The following is a 22,897-nucleotide window of genomic DNA, read 5'->3' on the forward strand; positions in this document are numbered from 1 at the left end:
AGTTTGAGTTTTCATATGCAAATTTTATTCCAAAAGCAAGTATTGTAATCCTTTCAAACAAGTGTTTTATTTTCATGTTTGAAATCTAATTGCATATTGATGTCTTGGTTTAGCACTTTCTTTCTTTTACATTTCCAAGTTAATTACTAATTTTTGGGTTTTGGCAAGATATGTTTCACATGTTTTGATTTATAAAGTTGATTATCTCAAAAGCATTTTGTATCTTACATATCTTGTGCTAACAATTTTTGTTTACATTTCAGGGTTACTTTGTTTTCTCTTTTGAGAGCATTGCATTTTATTCTGAGTAAATATATCTTTAAATTGTTGAGCAACTTCCTTATAAAGCATTGGTTTTATGGTTTTTCTCATGTTAATGGTTGCCATTGTTACTTCAAGTTGCTCACATCATATTTTCTCATAAATCCTTAAAAGTAATCAATTTTCACTATAACACTCTCCTAGAGACTCACATCTTTTAACTTAAATTTTCTTTAGGGACCACCCCCCTTAGATAACCTAGGAGATGGTTTATTAGACAGAGAGAGTCGAGATTAGTGTGACAGCCCCTTCTTTGAGTTCCCTGCCACCAACCACACCTTGTGGGGTTGAAGCTTTTCTCACTAACTAGAAGGTAGGTGTAGGCGGCAGGTTCAACAGGCACCATTATCTCGATTATTTTATATCATTTGGTAGTTGTGACATGTTGACTGGTCACTCTCCCAGTGGAGTGCTCCCTTATGCGGACCTATTGCACATGCTTCTACGGATCACTATTTTTGGAATGTTTGTCAACCATAAGAAGTGGCACCCTAAACACCACATGCACATGCTTTGGTGGTTACTCCATCTGGACTTGTCCACTCTCCTACTGGAATGTTTCATTATTTTATTGCCTTGGCACATATGTGGAGGTATTTTTTATTATATTGACTCATTCTAGCACCAAAATCTTAGTCATTTTGCTATATTTGGATGTGGTTTATCATAATTCTAGATGAGAGAAACCTTGGAGAATTATTTTATTAATTTTTGGAGGTTCTTGAAGGATGCACCCTTGGGAGCATTTCTTTGCCATTTCATGGACAGTTTGACATGGTCAAACACTTGATTATTGATGGTATATCCACTTTGGAAGAGATCTAGGAAGTTTCATATTAATTTTCTAAATATCAGATCTGATTTATATCCCAAACAACTTTTATACCCAGAAAAAATTATTTAACCCAGCAAATTATTTTCTGAAATTGCTAAATAAAAATTCACTGCTATTTAACAATCAAATTTGCAGCGGAAGCACAAGTAGAAAATCAATCAAATAGCAGAAAAATATAAACCCTCCAATTTTTCCTTCACTTTGAATTCCTAGAATAAATAAGGGCTCCCTTATATGGAAAATGGCCAACAGAGAAACACTCAATTTTTACAACAAACAGAACCTTGAAAACTCAGCTCCCTGGAAAACCCCAAACTGCGAGTGCTCTCCAATGAGGGTCAAAAGATGACAACTGTAGCTGAAATATCCAAGCAATAAAGATGAGAGAGCACCTAGGAGAGGCATGCCTTAGAAAATCGTGCCATGTAACTACCTCAACCACCCAACAAATAATAAAATATCTCCATGTGAAGTGCACCATAGGAAGAAGTGCCAACGTGGTTAGAACTCATCAACACTCATGTCAAATCATTGTGTTGTTTCCATATATCATCTATTGATTTCCTCAAACCATGTGCACAAGAGAGTGTGCCATATGAGAATGTGCCAACCTCTCCATCAATAATATAATTACCAATGCATTGGAAATTATGCCCAATAGAGGAGCACTCCATGATAAAATCCTTAAATAACCTCCAAACAACTCCTCCAAGTGTGAACAACTACCACGTGAAGTAGGGTGCTCAACCCTTTAACCTCAAATATAATCAAATGGACTAATTTAACCACTAAATACTTAAATTAACCTCAACATGTGTGCACAAAGGTTAATGCTGAAATAAAAACATAGTCCAAGCTCCCATTGATCACCAACTGCTTAAATCAACATGAACATGTGTTCCAATGAGTGGGGTGCCACTCCAACAAGTGTTGTATCATGAAAATAAGATGCCACCGTGATAGAAACACAATGAAAAATTAGAAGCTCCACCTAAATTGAACCTATGGCACACCACCAAAGGACTATTTCATGATAAACACTTCCTCGAACCTTAGGAGAAGACTTGACCATCGAAAATGTATGTAGTACACCCCACAACCCCCCCAACCCCACATTCTAACTCAAACGTAGGAAATAACACATCCACAAAGGTACTAACATGATCAAACACATTCCAGCTAGGTTGTGTCTAGCAATTGTTACAATGTTAAGTCATATCACCTACGGAAACCCCAAGAATGCAAAGTGCACAACCAAAACTCATCTTCCAACCACATCGCCATCATAAGATAAGAGGACAATAGAAATGCTAATGCTCATTACCATCAAGTATGTCCTCACCACACATCCATAACAAGAGAACCATGTCGAACATCCCCCCAAGGACGAAAATAATACATCACCATGTAAAAGTCACTAGGAAACTCCAACAATGTCATGAAACATCTAACTCCTAACACCACCATCTAACTCCTTGGGGGGCAAGAACTATCATCCAATAACAAGATGTAACACATGCAAGACAAGCACAAATACCAAAAACATATCATAATGAGTTAGTGTGCACCATAATCATCAAAAGTGCAACCAAGGGGTGATCAACAAGGCAAGCACATGTGAAAAGACCACCAAGTCAGCAAGCACAATCATCCAACAAAGGATAAGTGAGGCTCCCCCAAACCAAAGACTTTATCAAATGATTCAAAGCCATGAAGAGAAAGGGCTCCAAGAAGATGAATTCCCCCCAGTCAATCCAATGCTCCAAGATACTAGCTACAAACCTCCATGAATATGATGAAAAACACAATGTGGAACCTCATACAAAATGAAGTGTAAAAGACCCTATAGAATCTTCTTGAAAGTCCACCATTGACTGGCTCCACATGTGTGTAAGTAGCATTGATGTGGCATGGCACTGCAGTGGTTAAAGCATAGGTCAAGTTTGTTAAATTTGGAAACTAGGGCCAAACTCCACCTTGGACAGCTCATATGATGGAGATGATATTTTTGTTGGATTCCTCTTTCCGAGGGGTGTAGGATTGATCTAAAGATCATCACATTCTGACATGTAAAAATGGAATTATGAATTTATTTCTTCTATGGACAAATTGTCAAGGTCGGCCAACAATCTAATGTAGGCTTAAAAGCCCAAAAGTCGTGTCTCTTCACCCTCAACGTTGCATATAAATAGGAGCATCTACCTCATTTGGAAATTCATCATCTCACACATATATCTCTCTCTCCTCATTTGATTGGGTCATACGAATTGCACGGCAGCCTTCTTCTCCTCCACACGTTGGAAAGTTTGACTAGGGTTTTCTGATTTCTGCGTTGACCAAGTTGCAGCAGGTTTGACCAATGTTGACCAGGCAGCGTTTGACCTTTTTTGACTGCAATTTTGTGGGATTATCTCTATTTGGGTAGGCTGCATTCTTTGGCACAAAAACCAAAATTTTATGTGTTGTTTGACCAGCGTTGACAACATCAAGTTTGACCACAGGTTTGACTGTGCGTTGACCAAGTTTGACTGATTTCTTCAGGACTATTTTGGGTTGATTTGGATTGTTTTTGGAGGTCGAATTGACTAGGTTTGACTGAGCAGATTTGGAAGAATAATTCTGCTAATCTTACCAGTGTTGACTTTCTGGTTAGGGCATCCTATTAACTGCAGTTTGACTGGACATATTTGACTGTTTGGGCAAGTGAATTTTGTATATTGTACTCTCTCTCTCTCTCTGCTGAACTTTTGAAGAATAATAAGAAGACTTGATCAAAGGGTTTCCCCACATTGGTGTTTTTCCCTGGCATCAGTCAAATATTGTGTCCTCGTGTCTTGGCTTGTCTTCTTCTTTTTATTTATGTTCTATCTGCATTTACTATCATGTTAATGTGATTGCTAATCTGGAAATTGATATTGGGCTAATAAGAAAAATTGAAGTAAATTGCTCTTAAGCATAGAACATACCATTGTTATCTAAAATTAACATGGTTTCAGACTTGAGGTAAAGACAAAGCCCAACCAAGAGTGAAAAGAGAAATCACTAAGATTTGTTGGACAAGGACAAAATTCAATGGCCTCCACATCTTACTTCAAACCTTATGACAAGCTCAATGATAAATCTGATTATCATGCATGGAAGATGTCTCTTGATTTGACTTTGGAAGAGCAGAATGTTATGGACTATGTGCAGGGAAAGATTATTGAACCTCCTTCAAATGCATCGGCTGCTGCTAAGACAAAGTACAAGAAAGGTGAAGTCAAAGCTAAGAAGATCATCAAGGATTCTATTAACAAGCATTTGGTTGCATACATCTCCTATTTGAACACATCTAAGGAGATGTATGACAGGTTGGTTGGCATGTTCAAAGTTAGCAATGCAAACCAAGTCCTCTTTCTCAAAAAAAGTTGGACATAAAGAAAGGAAGAGGTGAAGATATCCAATCCTACTTCATGAGGATTACTGAGATCAAAAATCATCTTCTTTCAATTGAAGAAGTTATTGTTGATAGGGGGCTCACTCTCATTTCCCTTGGAGGTATCCCTCGTAAATGGCATGTGTTCAACACTACTATCCTCAACAATGACAGGATTCTAGGTTTTGATGAATTGTTGACTAGATGTACTCAATAAAAAACAAGGATGATGGAGAGAGACATGTCTTCAAATAGGAGTAATCCTACTGCATTCTCCACTCATGCTAAAAAGAAGAACAATGCAGGTTCAAAGAAGCAATGTCAAGGAAGACTGGGATTCAAAGATGGAAGGAAGGGAAAATGCTTCATTTGTAACAGGTTTGGCCACTATGCTAGGGAGTGTCCTAATAGAAGGGATACACTTCAAGATGATGACAACAACAACCACAACAATTTCAGGGGCAACAACAATCAAAGAAATGGTAGATTCAACAACAAAGGAAAAAGGAATGCTCCCGCTACTCAACATGGAAATGGTCGACCTCCCAAAAGATCAAGAAACTCCAGGTATGATGAATCTAATGTTGTAGATAACAAGCAAAAAGAATTTTATCTTATATCTACCCTCTCTACTGCCTCTCCTCCGAATACCTTGGAAAATTGGTTGATTGATAATGGTGCCTCAAGGCACTTTACTGGGTATAAGGAAGCTCTTTCAAATCTGATAGAAAAAGATACAAATTTGGAGATCATTCTTGGAGACAATGCCACCTATCCCATGAAGGGAGTTGGGAATGTTACTCTTCAATTAAACCTAGGTAGCACCATTCATCTACAAGAAGTACTCTATGTACCTGATCTAAAGAAGAACCTGGTATCCATCTCGGCAATGGAGGACAAAGGATACAAGGTGGCATTCATCGATGGAAAGGTACGTGTTTGGAAAAGAAATTTCAAAGAAGCATTTACTCTTGGATTCAGGGTTGATAGCCTATATCAAGTTGGAGGAAGCCCATTGGGAGCTATGTCTTGCGACACATCTCTTCAATCCGAATTATGGCACCAGAGGTTTGCTCATCTACATTATAAGGCTCTACCCGATGTGAGGAAGATGGTGACAAGTATGCCCAAATTTAAAGCAGAACATGAAGGTGTTTGTCAAGGATGTGTCGAGGAAAACATACAAGGGGACCATTCCCCTCAAGTGATAGCAAGACTACTGACATTTTGCAATTGGTTCATTCTGATCTATCTGGTATGTTGCCCATGACATCTTTGGGAGGATATTTATATTATGCTATCTTTGTGGATGACTTCTCTCACAAAACTTGGATTTATTTCTTGAAGAAAAAGGACGAAGTGTTCACATGGTTCTGTTCTTTCAAAGCCTTGGTCGAAAATCAAACAGGGAAGAAGATCAAAATATTGAGGACCGATAATGGAACCGAATATGAATCAAATGAGTTCAATGACTATTGTAGAGAAGTTAGCATTAAGAGGGAGACTATCACCGCATATACTCCTGAGCAAAATGGTGTTGCCGAAAGGAAGAATCGTTCCATTATAGAAGCCACTTGTGCCATGCTTCATGATCAAAGCCTTCTGAAGTTCCTATGGGCAGAAGCTGCCAACACTGCTGTGTATGTTCAAAATAGGCACCCTCATCAAGCGTTGGACTCCAAAACTCACGAAGAAGTTTTCACCGGTAAGAAACTCGATGTTTCTCACTTTAGAATTTTTGGTAGCCCTGTGTATTTTCATGTGCCGAAAGAAAAGAGAAGCAAATTGGATGCGTCTAGGAACAAAAGAACATTTGTGGAATACTGAAACTTCTAAGGCATATAGAATCTATGTGCCTGGTCAAAGAGAAGTGGAGATAAGTCATGATGTCACCTTCGATGAAGATGTTGCCCTTGGGAAGATTAGTAACCCTCCTATTCCAAGGAAGGACAAAGAAGCAAATACAGGAAAGTAGGGAGAACCGCAAGACGAGTCGATGCCCGATGTTGAAGGACCAATAGATCCCATTGATCCACCTCCTCATGAGCCCACCTCCTCAAAAAGGAGACCCTCATGGCTTAGGGAAACTCTTGAAGGTGTCGAGAATCATATTGCTCCAAGGGGAACTTTTCGTGAAAGTAAGAAGCCGAATAGGTATCAAGGGTACTTAGCTGCCATGAGCACCATTGTTCAAACTGAGCCTTACACATTCGAAGAAGCTGTGAAGCACCAAGTTTGGAAGGATGCTATGAACGAAGAGTATGAGTTGATTATGAAGAATGATGTCTGGGATGTGGTCCCTAGACCCAAGGATAAATCTGTTGTCACCTCGAAATGGCTCTACAAGATCAAGCATGGAGTTTATGGAAGTGCTGAAAAGTTCAAGAACACGTTTGTTGCTCAAGGCTTCTCTCAAAAGGAAGGTGTGGACTATGATGAGATATTTGCACTAGTTGCCCAATATACCACCATCTGTTTGATCATTGCCTTTGTTGCCTTACAAGGATGGAATTTACATCAAATGGATGTCAAAACCTCCTTCTTGCATGGTTCAATTAAGGAGGAAGTCTATGTTGAACAACTCGAGAGGTTCGAAGTTCAAGATCAGGAGACACATGTATGCAAGTTAAAGAAAGGCCTCTGTGAGTTGAAGCAAGCTCCCTGAGCTTGGTATGAGAGGATCGACAGTTATCTAATGAAGCTGGCATTTACAAGAATTGAAGCTAATCTGAACCTTTACTTTAAGGTTGAGAATGACAAACCTCTCATCTCAGTACTTTATGTGGACGATCTCTTTCTGACAGGTGAAGACCCTCTCATTCCTCAATGCAAGAGGGAGTTGGCTTCCAAATTCGAGATGAAGGACCTAGGACTAATGCATTATTTCCCAGGGTTGGAGGTCTGGCAAAATCCAAGTGAGATTTTCCTTTCTCAAGGAAAATACATTGTGAAGATACTTGAAAGATTTGGGATGGTGGATTGCAAGTCCGTGACTACTCCGATGGAACTTAACTTCAAGAAGTTATGCGGAACTGTTGTTGGGCCCTATTTGGAAATCCTTTTGAGTATCGTCAACTCGTGGGGGCCCGGATGTTCTTAATGAACTCTCGTCCAGACATATGTTTTGCAGTGAATACATTGAGTCAGTTTATGGTCGAGCCTCATCACATACATTGGATTGCTACCAAGAATCTTCTGAGATATCTTCAGGGCACAACCACCTATGGACTGAGATACACTGCCGGGAATGTGAGGCTCCATTGTTATTCTAATGCTGACTATGCTGGCAGTGTGGTGGATCGTAAGAGCACATCGGGATGTTGCTTCTCACTAGGTTCTGCTTCGATATCATGGATGAGCAGGAAGCAGAAATTGGTTGCTTTGAGCACCACCGAGGTCGAATATATTGCTACTAGTATGGCCTCCTATGAAGCTATTTGGTTGAGGAAGCTCTTTAGTGAGCTGTTTGGACATGTGTTGGATACCACCGTGATCTGCGACAACCAAAGTGGGATTCGTCTTTCTGAGAATCCCGTGTTTCATGACCATTCAAAGATTATTGATATCAGTTACCACTTTATTCAAGATATGGTACAACGGGGAGCAATAAGGCTCCGTCACATTGAGAATGATGATCAAATCGCAAATATTCTTACAAAGCCCCTAAGGAAGGTCAAATTCTTAACCTTTCGTGAATGACTTGGAGTCGTGGAGAAACCCTCTTATGAGAATCCGGTTTGAGTTGGATATTGAACTCTGGGAGCTCCAAGGGGCTTGGGTTACTTCTTGGAGCGATGAACGACCATAGGGTGAGTCATTCACCTTCCCCTAGTGGTGTGCTATGCAAAGGGTAAGTGATTCACCTTCCCCTGTGATACCCCATGATGGTTGAGATATGCATAGGATGAATGGTTCACCTTCTCCCGTTGATACATCCTACCCATGTAGTCCAGAACTCATGGGAAGTACCTCTCATCTAACCAGTGAGTTGGGAAATGAGGATAGGGACCATAGTACTACCGATGGACGCATCGTGTACTACCGTGCTCTCTATGCTAGGATGTTTGATATTGATCTAGGATCAATGGAGACTGACTTCAGGTCAATGGAGAGTGGTATGATACACTCTCGATCATTTCTTCTTCATTATTTCTTCATAGTTCAGCAGAGCAGGGATGACAGGGATGGTACAAATTGTCAGATGGTTTGGCAGGTGGAGTTCTCCCTAGTTGAGAGGGAGTGTTAAATTTGGCAACTAGGGCCAAACTCCACCTTGGACAACTCATATGATGGAGATGATATTTTTGTTGGATTCCTCTTTCCGAGAGGTGTAGGATTGATCTAAAGATCATCTCATTCTGACATGTATAAATGGAATTATGAATTTATTTCTTCTATGGACAAATTGTCAAGGTCGGCCAGCAATCTAATGTAGGCTTAAAAGCCCAAAAGTCATGTCTCTTCACCCTCAACGTTGCATATATATAGGAGGAGCATCTACCTCATTTAGACATCCATCATTTCACACATATCTCTCTCTCTCTCCTCATCTGATTGGGTCATACTAATTGCAGGGCAGCCTTCTTCTCCTCCACATGTGTGAAAGTTTGACTAGGGTTTTCTGATTTCTGTGTTGACCAAGTTGCAGCAGGTTTGACCAACGTTGACCACGCACCATTTGATCTTGTTTGACTGTGATTTTTGTGGGATTATCTCTGTTTGGGCAGGCCGCATTCTTTGGCACAGAAACCAAGATTTTCTGTGTTGTTTGACCAATGTTGACCACAGCAAGTTTGACCGCAGGTTTGACTGTGCATTGACCAAGTTTGACCGATTTCTTCAGGACTATTTTGGACTGATTTGCACTGTTTTTGGAGGCCGAATTGACTGGGTTTGACCGAGCTGATTTGGGGGAATAATTCCAGTGATTTGACCAGCGTTGACTTTCTGGTTAGGGCATCCTGTTGACTGCAGTTTGACTGGACAGATTTGACTTTGTTTGTGCAAGTGAATTTTGTATATTGTATTCTCTCTCTCTACTGAACTTTTGAAGAATAATAAGAGGACTTGATCAAAGGGTTTCCCCACATTAGGGTTTTTCCCTGGCATCTGCCAAATATTATGTCCTCTTGCCTTGGCTTGTCTTCTACTTTTTATGTATGTTCTATTTGCATTTACTATCATGTTAATGTGATTGCTAATTTGGAAATTGATATTGGGCTAATAAGAAAAATTGAGATGCTCTTTGGACTGTTGGAAAGCTCTTGATGAGTATAACAGCAGTGAAGGGATGAGAACTTCGATTGCAAATTTTGACCCCAAAAACAGTTGTTTAATCCATGAAACAAAGTCCAGAAGTTTTAGGAGTCAGGATCCCAAATCACCAAATACAATCTGCCCCTAAAATAGCCCTACAAGTCCATGTCAAATGACAAATTACCAGTTTCAGGACCCTAAATTTCAATAAACAGGAATCAAAGACCAACCCAAAGCTTTAGTTGAAACTTGAAACTATATGTAGGTTAAGTCACTAGAGACAAAGCATCAAAAGCAAAGACATGAACTAGTGTCAAAGCATTATTTGGATCCACGGAAGCTATGAGATTTAGATGGGAAGTCAAAAGAGAAATCATAATAAATGGACAATGGAGTCTGGACTGTCACACATTCTTAAAAGAGGAGAAAATATGTCTCCATTTTAAAAAAACTTAAATCTTATCAAGTTAAAAAACCAATTGAAAAAACAAAATAATTTCTCTTTGAAAATACAACCATTCACCGTGGAACTTCAAGATCTTAACCAACCTATGTTGTCTCCTCATTACCTCATAGAATTGTAAATCATTTGTATTTCATAATAAACTATAGTTCAAAACCAGCTTATAGCATCGCAACTTAACAGAATATTTGAGTTCTGAACCCTTCCATCATTCATATATAAACTTTTACAGAATTCCGTTCTGACGTTAGTTTGGGATTTATCACAGTATTCCAAGTCTTATTTTCTTAAGGAAAAATAGTTTGAAGTTTAAAGATCTCCACACACATATTAAGATGGCTTACATACATATCACAACTTTGCAAATTGGAACTAGCACGGGCATCTTAAAAAAATTTAAATGACAGGGAAGATAGAGCAACTCTACCTTCCAATACGGCAAAATATCAGTTGAACGAGATTCTGCCTCTTTCAGAGCAGTGTAAACAGCATTGATGAGTTGGCTGTCCGATGTGAGTGAATTGAAGTTGTAATTGAATAATGATAAACCAATAATGTCTAGAGTTAGCTGGGAAAACTTTTCCTCCATGTTAACAGAAACCGACATTTCCATATTGGCCTTCAATTTCTCAACTAGCCTCTCGGCACACTTGCAAAAAACATTATCAACGATTACAGAAAGATATTTTCTATGGAGTGAAGGTAAAACTGCCCTTCGTCGAACCTGTGAAAATCCAAATTTAAATGATGTTCAGATTTTATCAAAAATGTATATCTCTGCAGAGAAGGAGCTTCAACAACCTAACTTCTCTACTGATGAGTATTGTTTGATGAAAATGCTCTCTAATATCTTATTTTAAAATCATGCATTGATGAGTATTGTTCAATAGAAAGGTATTACTAGGTTCGATGTACAGCACTCTAGATTCTTACTCATCACTTGAATGCACAAAATCTCTGGTTTTCTTAAAGTACTATACGATTGGAAATAGGCACCTGGGCATTACTTGAGAGACAAAACATGCAATTTTTCTAGCTCGTTAAAGTAAACTGCCACTATATAGAACATACAGTCATTTATCCTACACATCTTTTGAAAGGGTATTATCCAACCAGAAGTCAGTATAATTTCTTTGCTGAATTTGTGTAGATAGGTTTTAGATGTTCATTCTATTTATCAGAGTCATGGAGAAAAGGTTTGTAAAAGTGCCAAACAGAAGAAATGTGGGAGAAATATTGGATCATAAGAAACGGTGGTATCCACAGTCGTGTTTGTTTTATGCACAAACTGTGTAGTTAATCACCTCTCCAATGTGGACTTAAACCTGTTAAAAGTTAGAACCAGGTTTATAACCGCAAAATCCGATGACAACATTAGATGCACGACCCCTTAAGTAGGCTGTTTGTTTCACAAAGAAGATAAAAGAGCCACTCCTCTCAAGTTCCAAAGTCAGATTGGTTTGACCAGGTTGGACAAAATCTAATTGGGAACAGACTCATCAAGCAATGGAAAGGGGGCCACCAAGGCAAAATTCAACAGAACATGATCTTGGTAAGTTTTCAAAAGTAGAGACAGAAATACACTGTTCTTTCACAATCAGGCCAAACAGCGTATCTGTAACTTCAGATGAAGGAGAAACGCTGGACTCCTATAATCAGATTAAAGAGACAGCTTTGGCTCATCATGCAACCTTGTACAGGGAACAGCCAACAGTAAATATGGAAGCCTGGGAAAGCAGGATCGAACACATTCCCTAAATAGTCACCCAGGAGGACAGCGATAGTCTGACATAGCCAATCAAAACCAATGAAGTTTGGGAAGCCTAAACTCTTTTGATACATATCAATATTGCAAATATCATGTCGGAGAAAACATCGCCGAGTGTCCAGAAACAAAAACATCTGCAACAGGGGTAAATATCAGAAAAATTCAGCAAAATTTTAAAAATACAAATAATTCATTTTTTTCAATTTTTAGACATCTAAAGCAACAACAACATCAAATAAATGCATTACCACATCAATTTTCATCCTTGGCTCAAGATAAACTGATCTCCTCCTTTCCTCTCCTTTGTCCTCAGTCCGTTTGTAAAATAACCCAAAAATTCCACTTTAAAACAGGCTTTTTCCATGGACTGGCGCTTTTTGGTACGATGCATTACATTGCACTTTTTTGAAAAGTGTGATGTTATCACCAGGGAAAGATGTGCACATTTTTCCCTGCAATAATATTACCAAAGGGTTTGATGCAGAAAAATGCACGATGTTGGTGATAACATCACACATTTTGCAACACTGATTCAGATAAAGCCCTGAGCCCTGATGAGTTCTCTACCCACTTTTATAAATCATGTTGGAAAATCATAAAAACAGATCTAATTCGAATGATCTCATATGTTCACCAGTCTTCAAGGATGGGGGAGAGATAAATTCAGCCTTATTAGCATTGGTCCCAAAAGAAGTCAATCCTTCCTCTTTCAACAGATTTCGTCCTATTTCTCTCTCTAATGTCTCATACAAGAGCATCACAAAAATCATCTCAAATAGATTAAAACCACTCCTCTCAAGATTAATTTCAAAAAATCGGGGCGGATTTGTCCAAAAAAGACAATATATGGACAATATTATATTCTTGTCCAAGGGGTGATCCACAATCAGAGCAAGAGGTGAAACAGTAACAATTATCAAGTTAGATATGGCAAATGCCTATGATTGAGTCCATCACAGCTTCCTCTTTGTTGTCCTTCTCTGTTATGGTTTCAGCCCTAAATTTATTTATTGGATATTGACCTGCATGAGTTCCCCTTGGATTTCCCCATTGGTAAACAACTGATCAGTAGGTTTCTTCAAGGACTCGTGAGGTCTCAGGCAATGATGTCCCCTGCCCCTATTTTATACATTCTCATGGCTGACTCTCTCAGCAGGAAATTAGATCAGGAGAGAAGATTGGGCAACCACCCAGACCTTAGAATTGTCAGGGGGGTTAAAGAGATAAATCATGCTCAATTTGCTGATGACACTCTTCTGATGTGAGGAGCTTCCACGATTATAGCAACAAGATTCAATGAAATCTTGGAATAATTTGTTCAAGTCTTAGGACGTCTAATAAACAAAAGAAATGCCTCTTTCTAACCTGAAATGCTAATAGCAATAGAAAAGTAATAACTCAGTAAAATATTTAGATCCTAGTCTAGGAGGAGTGGCCCTCATTTCGTTATCTAGGCATCCCCATCAGCCTAAAGCATTTCCTGCACCCTTCTTGTCAGTCAGTCATGGAAAAATTAAAATCAAAATTCTTCAAATGGGGAGCTCAGTGGCTCAACTTCGGTGAGCAACTGGTCCTCTAAAAGCTCAATTATCGACCTTCCCCCACTCTCTTTATTCCAATTCTTAGTGGCCTTAGCTCCAATGGGGGTCTGAAACACTTTTGCTCAAGAGCTAAGGAATTTTCTTTGGCAAGGCAGCAAAACAAATACAAAAAGATATCACTTGGTTAATTGGTAAACTGTGAAATCTCCCTTAAATCATGGTGATCTAGGTTTGGAAGACCCCTCCCTTATGAATGTTGCATTAGAAGGGAAGCTCTTATGGAGACTGATATCAGAAAGCTATGATTGGTGGAAGCAACCAACACATTTGAAGTATTTAACTGGAGAAAGGTGTCACTATCTGGACCAAGTTTCCCCATCCAAAGGTGGATCTTAGATTTTGAGGCTAGTGTCAACAACTATCCCTCTCTTACAAGGATGGTTTACCTGCATCCCATACAATAGAAAGGACATCAACCCTTGGAAGGATAGTATACTGGGGAACCTCCAATTAAGAATATTCAAGCTCTCTTCCCTCTTAGGACTTGGTTTACTAGTGTATGGAAGTATTCTCTTTATGACATATTCAATTGGACTCAGGACGATGTGTGGTGTGGATGGAACTTGGACTTCATCTCACCTCATCTTTCTAATCTCTCCTCTAACTTCCTCTTGGCTCTAGATGGAAGTGCTAGCAACTCAAAACAAGACAAGGATGCCAGGGATTGGGGTCCTCCCATATACTTTTTGAAACTTGGCTATGAATCTCAGATCTTTCATGATGGTCCTTTGTCATGTTCGAGCATATGGTTTCATATCTGGAATCCAGATGATCTTCCCAAAATAAATATATTTCGCTGGACTTGATACCATAAAATATAGCAGGCCTTGGAGAGGAAAACCCTACAAGACAAGAGCTAGACAAAGTGTTAACAATGGGACGATGGCCCACTATCACCACAACCAAGGTCCCCTACTCTTTACAGATGTTCACTGATGGGAGGAGTCCCAGTAGGAAGGAGATCACTTAAAATAGATATGCTAGGTATAAGGCACAAAATGATCAAGCAAGAACTCGTTCAAGAGAGAGACTCAATAATGGTTCAAAGCTTCAAAGAAGCAAAACGCTCTCAAAGAAGAGTCCAAGAAATGGAGGCTCAAGACCTAGGGTTTCAAGATTTTTCAGTGGTGATAGGTATTCACAAGGTCAAGGCCCAAGAGAATAGGCTTTTTATGATATACTTCAACAAGTACTAAGCCCATACCACCTTCAAGGAAGTCCTCAAGTTGAGGGGAAAAGAACTAGAGTTTCCCTCTTGGAGAAACACCTAGGGCACAAGATTTTATGGATGAAATCTGAGTGGATGCCCACCAAATTTCGAGAATACATAACCTAGACTCTAAGCTTGATGTTTAGGCTCTCAAATCACCAAAAAGCCACCTCCCTAAAATTTCGCTGCAAGCTCTAGATTTTTGTCTTAGCCTTAAAAGGACCGATTTTAGGAGAGACAATTATGGAGAAAATTTAGGTTGATCACCAATGACTTGGACTACTGCCTTGTCCTTTGGGCATATGGAGTCATGGATGAAATAGATAAGCTAGATCCTTTCTAAGGAGGCTAAAAATTGTTGCCCTATGTATCAACTTTTAACATTTACCCACTCCAAAGGAAAATGGAGTTTGATGAAGAGATTAAAGATTTCCTCCACTAGGAACATTCATTACTTGTTGTACAATGAATAACATACGCAATACTCAACTAGATAACCTTTCACAATTAATTTTCAACATTTATGGAACAAAATAGCATAACCTAGAAGCAGCAATTCCATACATTAGATAATTTCAAGATAGAGAATCTTCAACAATAAGCACTTACAAGACAACATGCAATATACCCATCTATTATCCGAAAAAGTAGCTCCAAAGACAATCAAAGATAAATTCCAAATATTGAAATGCATCCAAAAAGATCTCCAATAGCCAAAGAAACAAGTGCAAGTTATGATGAGAGATTCAAATGAGGTCTCTTCTATTTATACATTTTCTACCAAGTCTAATTTTAGCCTAGAAGCCCCTCTTAGTTTTCAAAATGGAGGGAAAAACTAGTTGTCCTTACAAGCCAATCACATAGCTAATGAAAAATCATGAAGTTAAACCCGCAAGAGGGTAGAAATGTTGATGTCATCACCGTGTGGGCCTCTTAGAGGCATGGGTTGATCTCTCTCTATGCCAAAGTGAGTCAAGAAGGCTCCATAAATCACCTACTAGGGGTTGGCCCCTATACATCCATGCAAATCAAATGGACCCTAGTTTTGTGTTTGGGGAACAAAATGGGTCTCATGGGTCTCCTAGTGATAGAATACCCTAAATCTGCTCCATCGTTGAAGGCTTGCAAAATGGTGCTAGCCTTGCCATGCCTCAAATGGTGAGACAAACCTCATTTAGGCCTCGGATCAGCTACCAAACCACATGTACACTGCTAAGCCGGCTAGGGCATAATGGTCCAAGTGCATCATATCGTGAATAGTATGGGGCAAAGTGCAAATTGTTGTGGTGTTGTAGGTGCCCATGGAGCAAAGTAATGACGCTCTGCAAGTACAGTGTGAAAATTCCTAATCTGCAATCCCTACTGCAGCAACTGATGATATTTCTCCTATTTGTTAGATTCCTTTAAACAAATTACCTGCAGTTTCCTACAACAAATATTGAAATATATACACTGCCGCCTTCACTTAATTTAATATAATACAGAAACAAGAAACTGAACAGGAAAAGATACAACACAAGTGACAATTATTTTTGGACAAATGTCCCCGAAAAAACCCAATGCAGGAAAACCGGTGCAGCAACTTTGAGGGTTCTAGTATTATGTAGTAGTAAATCTGAGTATAATTCATTGGAAGCCCAACTAGTTATCCGATACAGAGAGAAAATGGACAAAACAATTAGTGAGATGATCTCACCCTGTCACTGGAAGAATCTGACCCTAATCTTGCTGGAAGAAGGCTCTATGTCCCTTCTGCGTCAGCCTCTACGCAGATTTGCATCAACCCTACGCAATCTCTGTGTCACCTCAATTGGGGACTGCGTTGCTCTTCCTCTAGATCCTCTGTTGCCCAAAAAATTCGATTTCTAGCCCCCCGATCTCACACCTCGACTCCCGGCTTCTGAAATTGATCTCCCCAATAGAAATTTGATCTTCCTCCAGGCTCTACGCTGCCATTGCATCAGTTCTACGTGGGCCAGCGTCAGCCTCTCTCTGGACGTCGTTTTGCCTTCTCTGCCTTGTACTCTCCGGCCCAAGAAAACTTCCCTCTTCCAGATACTATCTCTGCCCCTCACTGCAAAAGATCACTATCGAAAATCTCTCCGGCAGCTACTCTACTTCAGAAAATCGAACTTTTGATCTCTCTCCGTGTGTTCTCCAAGTGCCCATCAAGCCTTCTCTTATAATCCTCTCGTTGATCAATCAACGGCCGAGATTAGATTCTAATCAATGGCTTGGATCATATTGACTTGATCTCCACCTTCTTCTAGAATTTTTGCCCACAGTTTAGATTAATACTCTTTAATTATTTTAATTTCTTAAGTTTAGACTCAGGGTCCCATTAAAAATAATTAATTATTTTAATAAAACTGTCTCCAGGTGAAATTTCCCAAAACGATTTCTGAGTATTGGAGAATACATGAGTCTAGGTCTCCCTTCAAAATTTGAGGCTTAAAGCACATCCGATGCTACTAGAAATCAACACTCCCTCTTAGCGAGGAATGTGCTCTAGCAATGCAACCTGTTCAAGCATCACTTTGTTCTATAACATCTCCTTTTGCGATGTTGATGTCTGACATCCTGTCCACCAACTACTGCGCAAATTTGTACTGTTGTTGACCCTGCCACTGTCAACACTGCATCCTTACTGCAACTCCCTCTCAATTCTGCATCCATGTTGTTGTTGGCACTGCCACTGCCAACTGCATCTACACTGCAACCTTCTCCAATTGTTGTTGCTACTGCATCAGCAATGGAAAAGCATCCTAAATCACTGAACCGTTGTTTAGTATGATGCATCTCGTTGTTGGACTCTAATTGCTGCTAGTCTCTACGTTGACCCTCTGAAGCCTCTGTGTTGTTGCTGACCTCTGCTCTATGCCATCTGCACTGCTGCCAACTCTGCTCTGCGCTGCTTAATCTCTAGCGCTACTAGCCACTGCAATTGTCACTCTGGCACTCCTCTACACCAACTAACACTAGTCCATCTTGCTATTTCTTTTATGGGCTCTCGTAGCAAGGAATTGATCCATGAGGTGGGCTCCTCAAGGATCTTGCCCATTTGTAGCTCTTTTAAACTACAGCGCTAAATCAGCCCACCTCCTTCCTGGAGGTATCTCGGTTGTCATGGCAAACTCATCCTCCTCGATCTTCGCGGCTCCAACCTTCGGATCATGCTTCTCATCTTTGTCCTTCTTCCTGAGAGGACACTGTGTTGCGTAGTGACCGAGTTCACCACACCTGAAGCATTTGAAACGTCCTTCTTCCGCCTTTGTTGCTCCTGTTGCCCCTTGGATGAGAGGGCTACATTCTCTTCCTCCTCCTTGGGCTTCGACCCACTGTTGCTGCTCCGGTCAAGTTTACACTTGACCAAGTCCCTCCTCAACTCCTCTTGCTTAAGAGCTGCCCACATCTCATCCTAGTTTGGCAAAGTCTCCCTGCCCAGGATGCTCTGGACAAAGACTTGCCACTCCTCAAACACTGAATTTAGGGCCAGTCTCACCATCTCGGAACCTTGAGGTGTAGACCCCACAGCTGCCAATTCATCTCGGGTCTCCTCAAGCTTTGTGATGAACGGATCAATGCATTCCCCCTTCTGCATCTGCATAGATTTCATCTTCTGCTCCAAGTACATCTTCTGTTGCTCAGAAGATCCTTGATATAGCATCGACAATGCATCCCACAAATCCTTAGCAATGTTTCTACCAGCTATGTGACAAACTATATGATCCTTCACTTCATCGAAGATCATTCTTTTTGTCTTCGCCATTTCTCCCTTGTACTTCTTGAGCTGATCTAGATCTGTGGGCTCAACTACCAAGCTATCGACGTAGACTTTGAGAAAATGTTCATCTAGAAGGCATGACATCCTTGCCTTCCAAAACACATAGTTGGATGCCCCATCCAACCTATCCTGATCTCTCAGTCCATTGGCTGCCATCTCTGCCAAATGAAAAAAAAGTCGAATAACCTCCTCTCTCCTCTACGCAGCACTAGACTGGCCTACGCACTCCCTTCTGGAGCTTGTAGATTTGCCCCTCCGCTTCTTCTCAGCTAATGAGAATTCAAACTCCTTCGTTGGAAGTCCTCTGAGGAAGAATTCCCTCAACCGTGTCTCTCTCTTCCTTCTGACGTCTTTCTGCCTAGCAATTGCCTGCAGAAAACTGCGTCTCACCAGAAAACCCCTCTTTGCTGAAGCTTCTGCTGCACTACTCCCTCTGTCGCTGACAAATCTCGAACTGGAAATCTTACCTCTCTATCGACTTACTTAGAGAGAGATTTACCGCGAAAATCTTGCCCTCCTAGACTGAACTACGCAAACCCTCTAAGAATTCGAATTGTTGCCTCTGCAGAAATTTCGAACTCCCTTCCTCCTTTAACGTTGGGCTCTTTTGGCATTGCACTTCTTGCTTGACCTGCAGCTCTGATACCATGTGAAAAATCCTCAACCAGAATCCCTACTGGAGCAATTGATGATATTTCTCCTAATTGTTAGATTCCTTTAAACAAATTACTTGCAGTTTCCTACGACAAATATCGAAATACATACACTGCAGCCTTCACTTAATTTGATATAATACAAAAACAAGAAACTGAACAGGAAAAGATAGAACACAAGTGACACAGTTATTTCTGGACAAATTTCCCCAAAAAAATCCAATGCGGGAAAACCGGTGCAGCAACTCTAAGGGTTTTATTATTATGCAGTAGTAAATCTGAGTACAATTCGTTGGAAGCCCAACTAGCTATCTGATACAGAGAGAAACTGGACAAAACAATTAGTGAGATGATCTCACCCTGTCACTGGAAGAATTTGACCCTGATCTCGCTGGAAGGAGGCTCTGCGTCCCTTTTGTGTCAACCTTTGCGCAAATCTGCGTCAACCCTACACAATCTCTGTGTCACCTCAGCTGGGGATTCCTCTGGACCCTCTGTTGCGTAGAAACTTCGATTTCTAGCCTCCCAGTCTCACACCCCAGCTCCCGGCTTCTGAAATTGATCTCCCTAGCAGGAATTCGATCTTCCTCTAGGCTTTGCACTGCCATTGCGTCAGTTCTACGTGTGCCAGAGTCAGCCTCTCTCTGGATGTCGTTCTGCCCTCTCTGCCTTATACTCTCTGGTCTAGGAAAACTTCCCTCTTCCAGATACTATCTCTGCCCCTCACTGCAAAAGATCACTATCAAAAATCTCTTTGGCAGCTGCTCTGCTTCAGAAAATCGAACTTTTGATCTCTCTCTCTCTCTGTTCTCCAAGTGCCCATCAAGCCTTCTCTTATAATCCTCTCGTTAATCAATCAACGGCCCAAATTAGATTCTAATCAATGGCTTGGATCATATTGACTTGATCTTCGCCTTCTTCTAGAAGTTTTACCCACAGTTTAGATTAATACCCTTTAATTATTTTAATTTCCTAAGTTTAGACTTAAGGTCTTATTAAAAATAATTAATTATATTAATAAAACTGACTCCGAGTGAAATTTCCCAAAACAATTTCTATGTATTGGAGAATACATGTGTCTAAGCCTCCCTGCAAAATTCGAGACTTAGAGCACATCCGATGCTACCAGAAATCAACATACAGGAGTCTCATTGCTCTCAACACTTCACATCGAGGGTGTTACATGCTCCTCTAGTGGACTTGGGCCCTAGTTAAGTTGCCTAGCCCATGATGAAACCACCTGCCAATCACATATAATGTCTAGTGTTGCATCCTCACCATCATGTACAATAATTCATTAGTGCATCTAAGTGAACCAAGCTTGTTAATCAAGGGCACATTGAGACTTCATATGGGGCTTCGCCTCCAAATTTGGGGCTTTAATCTCATAATAGTGATACCTCCCTAGGTAGGAGTGGTTAATAGGCAACCCTATTAGGTGTTCCCCACCCTTAAGGGGAAAACAAGTCCCTGGTACATCCTTCAATTAATAGGTGGCATGTGAATGATGATGAAATGGATGGGAAACAGGGGTCTCAAGGCCAGATGCCATGGGTACAAGGATAGCAATGATGAGGGATGTCCACATATTGGGTATATAGATGTAGGAGTGAGCAATCGTGGATACATGTGCTACCCCAGCCTTTGTTTTTCCACCCCTATTTATTTTCCTTTTTGTTTTTCTTGATTCTTCTTTGAAGTTTGTATTACTGCTCGAGGCTCCAAGAAATGAGAGCATGATGTGAATGATGTAGAGCAATTATTACCCCCTTAAGGTGGGGTTTTTCATTGCCCACCCAGGGTTTGGGACGTGCATGGGTTTCTTAATGATGAGGGGCACTCATGGGCCCTAGGAATGAGGGTGATGACCATGATAAGGGGTAGAGCTCATTTTGGCTTTTGTCCACATGCTATGTTAAATGTCTCGACCATCTTTTGCATTTTATAATATTCTTTTTCTTTTGTTTTCTTGATTGTGGCCATGATATGCTTTTAACTTTCTTTTAGGTGCATCAACCTACAAGGCAACATTTCCAAGCCTGACCCAAATATGTGGACAAGGGGAAGGGGTGTGCTAGTGCCTTGTGGACCCAGAGAAGGAAAATGATGCAATAGAGCTTGTAATCTGTAGATGGGAGTGAGAAATGTGGAACACGAAAAGGGACCACACTACCAAAATTGGGGTTTCCCAAGTAGTGTCCTTCCTAAAGCCTAAAGGCCCATAGGGGAGATCCCACGGGACTAGGATTGAGGATTAACCCCCCTCCATTTAAGGTGAGGGAACAAAACCATGGTCAAAGCCCTTCCTTCTTCCAAGTTGCCCAATAATCCATACCCAAAATGCCCAATGAAAAACAAGCATAAGCACTTGATTGCACAATGAAAAGAATACCTTTTGGGTTGGATTGCCCACCATCTAACATATGCTCTTGACAGATGAGCGAGGAAACATATAACTAACTAATGCAGGGAGCAGAGGTAAAGTGGCACATCATATCAGCTATGGGTAGCTCTCAAGGGTTGTTGGTTGTCGGCTGGAAGAAGATGACCAAGAGAAATGCTCTCTTAGGGATACCCACTTTTGGTGGGAAACAAGACTCTCGCACATAAAAAATAAAAAATAAAATTAATAGCAGAAAACCTACCAAAAAGAGGGATCCATGGCCCTTCAAGGTGTGTCCTTTTCCACTCCAATAATGAAATAATACTGCATTTGTTTATACAATGTGACTTCTCCAAGAAAGTTTGGGCTCATGTTATGGAGGGGCTCCTCCACCATGTAAAATGGCCAAATTCAACCCTTTAGCTCTTTGAATCCTGGCATCAACATTATCTTAACTCATTTGGAGGAAAACCTTTATTCAGGAGATTACAGATAGCCCTCCCAAAGTATGTGTTTGAAAGATTTAGCTAGCGTGAAATAAAGCAGTATTCCAAGACATCATCACACCTACCAGTGGTAGTAGACAGCGCTAGAGCTTTACTAGCAGAGCACATTGTTGATTTATGGTAGCATCAGATGTGCTCTAAGTCTCAAATTTTGCAGGGAGGCTTGGGCACATGTATTCCAAAGAACCCAAAAAGCGTTTTGGGAAATTCCACCTGGAGACAGTTTTATTAAAATAATTAATTATTTTTAATGGGTCCCTAAGTCTAAACTTAGGAAATTAAAATAATTAATGGGTATTAATTTAACTGTGGGTGTAACTTCTAGAAGAAGACGAGGATCAAGTAGAAATGATCTTAGCCATTGATTAGCTTCTAATCTGGGTCGTTGAATGTCAACAAGAAGATTATTTAAGGAGGCTTGAGGGTCATTTGGAAAACACACCGAGAGTTGATCAGTCAGATCAAATTGCTGAGCCAGAGAGCAACACAATGAGTTCGTGGGGATCACGCGGAGAGGAGCAGAGATAGTTTTGGATGGAGAATCTTCTCCAAAGCCAAGAATATGCAGCAGAGAGGCAGAGAAAGATGCAGAGGAGGCAATGCAGTGCCTAATGTGTGAAAATTTCTAAATAGAAATCCTATTGTAGTGATTAATATTATTTCTTCTACTTATTATCTCATAAATAAGTTATTCACAGTGTT

At 40.3% G+C, this 22,897-nt stretch overlaps 1 protein-coding gene across 1 annotated transcript in view; it reads right to left on the reverse strand.

The window, feature by feature from the left end:
- LUT1 (Cytochrome P450 superfamily protein) overlaps window positions 1–22,897 on the reverse strand; it is a 286,615-nt gene that overhangs the window by 245,132 nt on the left and 18,586 nt on the right. The window contains exon 2 of the mRNA XM_089412345.1: window positions 10,718–11,014. Within this exon, the coding sequence (XP_089268471.1) occupies window positions 10,718–11,014 (297 nt within the window). The remainder of the gene's footprint in view (window positions 1–10,717; window positions 11,015–22,897) is intronic.

Source organism: Pinus tabuliformis, chromosome 3_1, assembly GCF_031772625.1.
Source record: "Pinus tabuliformis cultivar Carrire ecotype Pingquan chromosome 3_1, CPIR1, whole genome shotgun sequence".
Lineage (NCBI taxonomy): Eukaryota > Viridiplantae > Streptophyta > Pinopsida > Pinales > Pinaceae > Pinus > Pinus tabuliformis.